The sequence below is a fragment of the Gastrolobium bilobum genome, unplaced genomic scaffold (genome assembly GCF_033153095.1).
Source record: "Gastrolobium bilobum isolate Gb01-03AN ecotype WA unplaced genomic scaffold, APGP_CSIRO_Gbil_v1 utg10532, whole genome shotgun sequence".
In the NCBI taxonomy this organism is placed as follows: domain Eukaryota; kingdom Viridiplantae; phylum Streptophyta; class Magnoliopsida; order Fabales; family Fabaceae; genus Gastrolobium; species Gastrolobium bilobum.
In genome coordinates this window covers 13,085-22,258 of record NW_026897440.1, presented here as the reverse complement: position 1 = coordinate 22,258, position 9,174 = coordinate 13,085, and the positions used below count along the sequence as shown (strand labels likewise).

At 32.5% G+C, this 9,174-nt stretch overlaps 1 protein-coding gene across 1 annotated transcript; it reads right to left on the bottom strand.

Moving 5' to 3' along the window:
* Window positions 1-2,527: 2,527 nt before the first annotated feature.
* LOC133306970 (U-box domain-containing protein 9-like) lies at window positions 2,528-4,718 on the bottom strand. Its single transcript, XM_061507386.1, has 2 exons — window positions 4,267-4,718; window positions 2,528-3,756 (listed from the first exon to the last, which is right to left on the bottom strand). The coding sequence occupies exons 1-2, from the start codon at window positions 4,525-4,527 to the stop codon at window positions 2,677-2,679; spliced, it is 1,341 nt and encodes a 446-aa protein (XP_061363370.1). The 5' UTR covers window positions 4,528-4,718; the 3' UTR covers window positions 2,528-2,676.
* Between the last annotated feature and the right edge of the window lie 4,456 nt (window positions 4,719-9,174).

Here is a 9,174-nt window from a genome sequence, read left to right as displayed (position 1 = left end):
CAAAGGCATAAGTTAAAATCGGGCCTGTAGTTTGGGCTTTTGTGGCTCTATTGGGTCACAGGATTTTCATGGTACCGAACAAAATCCTACGTATCTTCTATCTAAGTCTTTCTAGTTCTAGGTTTTCTTGGGTCTTTAATTTCCTTGCATAGCCAAGAGGTCCGTTTCACCTTACGCCCCTCAATCAATCCATGCCCATGTTGGAAGTTGGAAGTCATCCAGACGAAGATCATTATGCTGATTCTTGTCACCATTTTAAATGATGTAAAATTTAAACCATATATCTACGTAAGTAATTTGATTTATTTACTTCTAGATGCTGAATTTATATAAAGGTTTGTACAGTTGAAACCAAATTTTACCAAAAATAAAATAAAATTGGGCAGAACACCCACTAGATAGTTGGGAATTGGTGTACAATGTTATATCTTTACGAAACAGTATATTCGGATACTATTATTAAGATATTAATCAAAATCATTTGGATTTGTATAAAACAGGGAAGAAAGGTCTAAAACCTTGTTATTGGTGGACCATTTGTTTTGATTGGTGATTGTACCATCCTCCGCTGTTTGACATTTGTCAATCTCAAAAGGGTCTCAGAAAAGGTGGGGGGAAATGGTAGTTGGACGCTATCACTTCATGGTTTACATTATTGGTTTAATGATGATTTTATATATTAGATTTGGTTTCATTTTAGAACATTATTATATCGAAATATAAAACACTCAAAAAATGTTTCCAATATTCTTTTTTAAAATGAACTTTCTTATCACCTATGCAAATGGTTTTTTATTTTTTGAATATTTATGTATATCTGAAACATGATATAATAAATTCAAGCAAAATGGTTCAGAGGAAAAATATGCGCTGTGAAATGGATAAAATTCCAACACATCCATTTCAATTGAGATTGACACTCCTTTGGTCCCTTCCCTTGTCCTTGTGCATATTATCATTATCTCCTAGGCTATAGCCACAAAATGAAAGGGCTTTCCATCACTAAGATTCCTACAATTTCCATCTTCGGTTATCAAAATAGTGATTTATTGCCTGGCCAACAATAATGATGGTAATTGTTTACTTTGGAACAATCCGTGTGGAGCCCGTGAAGGAGTCGGACACGAAACATGGCTTGAAATAATGGCTTTTTGGGAGCAGTGGGTGGTGTTTTATAGTGCCACGAAAAGGACGTTGGAAATTCCTCAGCATATACACTTGTGTTTATTAGTAACTTTACTTTGCAAAGTAATATTACACACGGATTATTTTCTATCTATGTAATTTTTATTATTTGATTACAGCTGGTTTTATCAGAATTTGTACACGTTCACACTTTAATTTTCTTATTTCATTCTAATACCAGTTAATGTGAGAGAATAAGTGACGTGCAACAGAAATTTTCCAAATATGCATACCAATTTTGGTCCATCCACAGCAAGCATAAACTACCAAGTTAAAAACCAGTCAATTGAACCAAAAATCAGCAATCATTTCGGCCTTCCCAATTGAATTATGTGACTTATTGAGCTCACCCCTCGACTCACCAATGTTTTGTAACAAATCTATTATAATAAGTGATGATAATTGCAATGTAGAATTTGTTGAATTACTCATTATCAGTTGTTGCGACTAATGAATAAAGTAAAGCTCTAGGTACAAAGAACCTTATTTATAATAAGGCATCATCCCTGTACTTGGCCTGAATCATCCTCATTTTCAGTCACACTTTTTCATTCATATATGAGCAGACCAATCCACTGCTTCTGTTTCTTAGGACCTTTGACTTTGAGATAGACGGGTGGAACGTAACCATCTGCGTGCACTAAAACACATATACAATGGAATAACGAGTCAATCGGCACATCATTAAGCATCTGAATAATTAGGTATGACTGTGAGCAGCTTTGAATATTTTAGCATGTCGGTGACACTATGGCAATGGTGCTATACTGCTATCAGTGAATTTATACATAGTAAAAACAAATTTTGAATAGAAAAAGTGCGCAAGTCAAAATAGTAATATATTAATTTAATATATAAAATGATAAATCCTGTGGGCAATCGCTCAGCTAATTGGTGCTTTTAAGTTTTAAAAAAAGAAAGTTCGGTAAATAGTAGCCAGCCGTACGTTGCCGACAGTCTTCAAGGGTTGGCGGTGGAAGAAAACAAAGGGAGACCAGACCCCACACCACTCCCACTCTAACGCTTTGATTAGTTATTCCTTCTCGGCGTTATTATATCAAGTTACCAACAATGAATACCACATACAAGAGGGCCATCAACGAAATACAAGTAGACAATTTGTCAGCACCCGAAACTGGTTGGCTAGGTGACAAAGAATAGTACAAATTTAGATTTCAAAAGCATCCATCACGGGAGTCAGGCAATGAGAAAGTAAAGAATAGTAACTTATTCGCAACCTTTGGTAGAGAAGAGAGCTTTTTGAAAAGGAATAAAGAATGGGAATAGAATGAAATAAAGAAAATAAAGCAAAACACTCTGCTCATTCATTCATAAGCCTGATTGAATGTGAAGGTACTGTATGCAGGTAATGTACAAAATATGTGAACTTTTCTTTACCATTTTTACAGCTACCTGTGGTGGTTTGTACAGAAAGAACTGACCACATTTATTTACAAAGTGGTGATTTCTAATTTTCAAGATTTAATTTCACTAAGCAGTGTGTGTTAAGGAGGGAGATCTTCTGAGCCTATCAAGAATCCCGTTAGCCTTTCTTTTCGCCCTTGAAGTTCCACATTGTGCAAGCTTAGACAGTGTACCGTTGGCTTTTTCTTCTTCTCTGATTTCCTTCCACTTTGTTCTATCGCTATAACAGATTGTATATAGAATTGCAACACAATTTTCCTTGCTGCGTTCTGAAGTGCTCTCCCTTAAAATACCCAGTAAGAAAGGAACAGCACCGAGATCACCCATTTCTTCAACAGCCTTAGGATGACTGGAGAGGAGTGCCAGTATAGCCAACAACTCATCAACTAGAATGTGATCCACGATCTTGTTCAGAATAACCCGAACTGCCCCTTCTTGCACAGTCCTCCCTTTATTCTCGTGCACAAGACATAGGTTGAATATGGCTGAAGCAGCATCTTTCATGGCCATTGGCTGTCCCTCGTCTAAAAGGTCGAGCAAATATTTAATAGCTCCAGATTTTCCAATGATCTCCTTGTTGGAATCAAGTGCTGATAATGTGAAAATAGCTGCAGCAGCATTGCTTCTTGTTTGAATGGTACCAGATTTCAAGGCATCAATAAGCAGAGAAATGACAGTTGGATCCTCTGCAAACACTTTCTTATTATCATCATGAATTGAGAGATTTAGAACAGTTGTGATTAAGTCCTCATGTAGATCAGGGTGAATACACGCCGTGCCAGGTGATAATGGACTGAGCAACTGCGGAATCACATCACTAGACTGCTGCCCAAAGAGGGTTCGAAATGAAGGCATTCGCTTTGTTAACAGCCGAAGCTCTTTTGCAGCTTCTTTCTGATCAGGAAGAGACAATGACAACTTTTGAAGCAGTGAATTCAAATGCTCCTTGTCAGCATCAGTTACTGCTTCATTGGCGTCCTGAACAGGCTTCGGTGGCTCAATTCCATGCTTCCTACACCAATGTGCAATCATGTCTCGGACCAAGTAATTAGGTGTAAGGATTGAGTGAGAGAGTACTTGCTGGGTTTGAGGGCATGTTCTGTGGCCTTCATTCAACCACCTCTGGATGAATGGCCGATCATAAGTCTGCAGCAGTTAGACAATGAAAATCAGAACACAACAATGAGTAAAACCGTTAATGGAATTATGGAAAGACCTCCCCAACTTGTACACTCTTTCCATCTTTCAACTTATACACATTGATTACATTATTACTTTTTCAACCATATAGGCTTCATCTAAACTCTAAAGGAATAAACATAATAAAACTAAATCTCAATCTCCTTATTTGAACCCAATAAACTAATCCATCAAATTGCATGTGTGATTTGAACAACTCGGTTCTTGTCAGTCACTGTTCTATAGCTTAAAAAATCAAAGCAAAATGAACACGAACTTATCAGTTGTGATGGTAATCTTGATCAACAAAATTAAAAACAAATCCATGGCAAAAAGCAATTGTATCACAGGACAGGAATGTGCACAAGCAATAACATGGCCAAAAATTGAAGATCAAAATTGATAAGAAAATTGCAAAATTAAGAAGAAAAGAATGAAGGAAAGTGCAATGTTACGGGAAAGAGGAGTAAAGAGAACCTGTCCAGTGGACAAGATAACAGGATCGCTCATCAATTGTGTTGAAATGGGGCATCGAAATTCGGGAGGAAAGGAAAAGTCATCCAATTTATCAGAGAAAGACTTGCCATACTTGAAATCCTTAAGAGCCGAAAGAGCAGCAATAGCCTCATCAACGGCGTTAACAGTATAGTCATCGCCCTCAACGATAATCTTCATCAGTCCCCGCAACTTCTCCTTCAATTCTAACGCCTTCCCACCGCTATCATCGCTCTTCGCCATTACCACAACAGAGAACAAGATTCACCGAGTAAAACGGAACAAGCTCACTCACTCACGATTCATTCATTCTTCTTTGCTTTGCTTCAATTTTTTGTTTTCTTTTTCCTCTCTCTCTCTCTCTCTCTCTCTCTCTCTCTGCGTGTGTGTTGATAAATGAAAATACAAAACAGCAGGAAATGGCATGTCACATTTTTTTTTCTGTGTGTGGTGTCAACTATGGCGGAGCGTAGGGCGAGAAATGTAAATAAAGTAAGCAAATTATAAAGGCAAGGCACCGACCAAGCCCGACCCGGACCGGACCGGCCCAGCCCAGGCAAATACCCGAATGGAAGCTGTGGGTGGTGTATTCGAGTAGAAGCTCACGGGAATGGAATACAGTCAATGCACTTTGCTTATTTTTGAATATTCCGTCTCTGATTCTCCTACCATCCAGATCTGCGCAACAAACCACGGGTTTTAAGGGATGCAAAATCAAATGCATTTAACACATCAAGAGCATGACAAAGAGCCTGTCATTTACTTGTAAGTTATTTCTAACTTAAAAGTTAAAAAAAAAATGTTATCAAAAAAAATGTTATCAAAAAAAAAAAAAAAGTTAAAAAAAAGCTTAAAAGGAAGAAATTAAAAGTTGTTTAGAAATTACACAAAAATTTTAGCTTAAAAATTACTTTAAAGCACATATTTCAAGAAAATTATCTCTCTCTATATCTTTATCACTCTTCATTTAAAAAAAAAGCACACAATTCAAGAAAAATAGATAAGAGCTTAAAAAAAACTTCTCCTAAGAGCTTTTAGTTTTCAGCTTTTGTCTTCATCATAAGAAAAAGAGCTTTTCGTTATAAGAGTTTTTCCCAAAACTTATTTGGCCTAACTTATGCTTATAAGTAGCTTCTAGCTTAAGAAAAAAAGAAGATCCAAACAAGCACAAAATCAAAATCTCTTCACACACAAATAAATGAATAAATAAAGGAGATTATTTTTTTATTTTTTTTTTTGATAACAAGGAGATTATTTTTCGTATGTTGCATAAGATAAAATAATCTTTCTACACATATAAATTTTATGTGGGAATCCACTTTAATTTGTTCTCTTTCCCGTATTCTCTCTCCTCTTTCTTTCTTTTGAGAGTGTAGGAAAATAATTTTCATCTCATGCAACATAAGAAAAACAATCCCCATAAATAAATAACCAATCATCTCAAGAAATTTATGTTACATATCATATATTTTTCAAAGGTTTTGAGTTAATGTCATGTTTTGAGTTAAATGTAAACATTATTATCATTATTTTAAATTTTTAATAATGTCCAAGAATGATGTTAAAACAACGTTTAACGTAAGGTTCATATTGGAGGTGACTAGGGGTGTTAACGGGCCAAACTAAGTCGAGCTTTGCTCTTAAAAGGTTAAGTATGTGTTTAAATGTGTTAGCCTGACCAAGCCTATTACCTGTTATGAATATAATTATCGGCATGTGGCTTGACTTATTTACAAAAAATAAAAACATGATTTAGCCTGTTTAAAAAAATTAAGACAATAAAAATGTATCCAAACAGAATATACAATCAACAACACTAGTAATTTCATAAATATTCATAAATTCAATGTATATCCAAACACCATAATATAGAACAAAATCATTCAAAAAAATCTGTTTAACCTATAAAATGGGGTGAAATGGATTGAGGAGAGAGAGAGAGCTATTACAAGTAGTATAAAAATATAAAATAAAAATAAAAATTAATATACTAGGTCAGCCTGAGAAGCTCTAAGGCCGAGCTTTTGTTTTGGAGCCTGAGGCCTTTTTATTAAGCGACCTTTTATACAAGTCCAAGCCTGATTCTAACAATTAATTTTAAACATGTAAGCTCATGCCTTCACGAGACAAACTAAAGATCTCTGAATGACCCTGGTTCATTTATCACCTGTGGAGGTGACAAAACATGAGAGAATGTGAACTTCCTATTTTGATCAAATCATTTTTTTTTATGGAAATTTAAAAAATAAAAAAACAGAGAAAATAATTTGGAATAAATAAATAAAAAATTATAATATACCGAAAGAATAGACAATATCTTGTTCCCTCCTGTTTAATTAATTATTGTGCATGAGGGAAGTTTTCTTTTTTTATTTCAGATAAAAGGTCCAACTAATTCAATAGTAAATCGGATTCATTTTGCCACAGTCACCAAGAGTTGAGGTTAGTTTCCTTTCATATTTCAATCAAAAAATTACGAATAAATCCATTCTTCTTAAAATTTTATATAATCTGATCATATGAAAATTTTATGTATACTTTATTCTTCATTAATATTAAATAAGTGAAGTCCAAATAAAATTTATAAAGAGAAATAAATACAATGAAATTTAATTTTAACCTAGGAGAATCCATTCCCCCATCATAATATTATAAGAGAGATAGACAAAATGATTCATAAGTTTGACCAAATTTCTTCCATCTTTTCTTTAATCAACAACTAATGAGGATATTATCGAGGATGATTTAGGGAGATTGATTGAAGGATTTAAAGTAGTTAAATGCCCAAATCAAGCATTAAGAAGGGGAAAGGCAGAGAGAAAAATAAACGCAAAAAAACACAGATAAAGAGAGGGAGGAAGGGGACCAAGATTTGAAGCAGTATAAAAGAAGGAGCAACTAAAATTAGTCAACATCAATCATCTTCAACTTAAAGTAAGCTCTGGTTTAAGTGCGTTAAGAGTTAAGACCTTATAAATCCTTTTCCTTTCTCCGTTCTAAAGTCATTCGGTTTTGTACTCTAATATTTTGTTTTGCTTTATATATATTAACAATTAATAAGTAGTCAAATTGGTTGTCATTAGAAATTCTTTGTTAAGAAATATATAATAATCATGACAATTTATTATGTTCCAACTATTCGATAAAGGCTTGATTTGTTCGGGATTTTTGTTTTACTTTGATTTTCAGTTTAATCTGTTTCTTTATTATTATTATTTGTTGTAGTAGTTGTAGTGTTGTACTATTGTTATATGTTTTCTTTTGGTTATTTTCTTTACATGTCAATAATTTTTTTTAATTATCTCATGAATATTAAAAATTTTACCTTTTTTAATTTTTTAGTCATTGTTTAATAAATTAGGCTATCGGGGAAATTTTTCTGAATAATTTTTCGTGTTTAATAATAAATTAAGAAAATATATAATAATTTTGAATTCAAAATCGAAGTAAATATTTTATTTATTTATTTACTGATTGTAATATTTTGTTTGCTTCTTGTTTAAAATACTTCGTTTTTTTATAAGTATTTTAGTTCAAATTTTTATTTCATAGACTTTAAGTCTGATTGCTACTCCTTTTGATTTGTACATAGTTAAATTAATTGCGCAATTTTTTTATTTTAAGTATTATATTTTATCTTTTTAAATCTTCATTGTAGTTTAATTTGTGAGGTAAAATAAACAATCTCAAAATTATTAATTCACGTAAATAATATTTGGGATTTAGTCTCCTCCATTTTTTCATGCCCAATATATTTTTCTAAAGAAATGTTTGGCCCAACTTCTTATCATAAGGGAAAGAAGCTGACATAAAATCAGGTGAAACATGCATTGAGTCGTAATAGATGACTCTGAAATTAATCACATCTGTCTGTTGAGCAGTGAATTATACTACGCACACAGGACAGGAGCCAAAGTGAAATAAAAGCACATTACCCAGATGATGAAATAGAAAGAATTAGACATGCTGAAGCCTGAAAGTTTGATGTTTGACCTAATACAATAGAAGCCGTAGTCCATGGTATAGCACTGCATGGGCCCAATCCTGCTCGCAAATTAGTTTCTCCCTTTTATTTGGGCTCCCTTACAACCTTCATATCTTAGTCCATTAGTCTCCATTGAAATATATATGACAAATTGGACCCAAACAAACACATAAGTTAATGATATTTAATTATTCATATGTATTTTTATCATCCAATTTTTATATTATTTTTAAATAATTATATTTTAAAAATACACGTTGGAAAAATATTTTTCGAGGGAAGTGATCGGTATTATATCTTATCGACACCCAGTTTTCTTTTTCTTTTTTTGAAAAGAAGTATAAGCCAACCATGTTGCGCTAAGTAGCATAATCTGCATTGCCCAATACCCATATTTTTTCAAAAATAAAAAAACAATGAATTTTTTCCTATTCCCTTTTTTTTTATAAAATACTCACATATCTACATAAATTATTAATTAATATTTTATTAAAATAATTATTATATTAATAATTCTTAATTAATATCAATAACAAATTAATTGTTAATGAAAAATGATTTGATGAATATTTTGCATTTATGAATTTTTAATAATTTTCAGACTCCTTGTGCAACTTGAGTGGCAGAGGCCAGAGGGTATTAGATTAAAAAGAATTATAGGAATATTTTTTTAACAATTTTAATTAAGTATAATTTTTTTAAAAAAATCAGAAATAATCAATTAATTAATTTATATAAAATTTCTATTAATGAATAATTAATTATTAATATTGATTGAAAAATCTTGATATAATAATATATTTATTAATAATTTTGATTATTTAATATTTCAAATATGTGAGTGTGAGGATGCGAGTAATATTTTATAAAAAAGAGAACATGGAATATTTTTTAAAATAAAATTA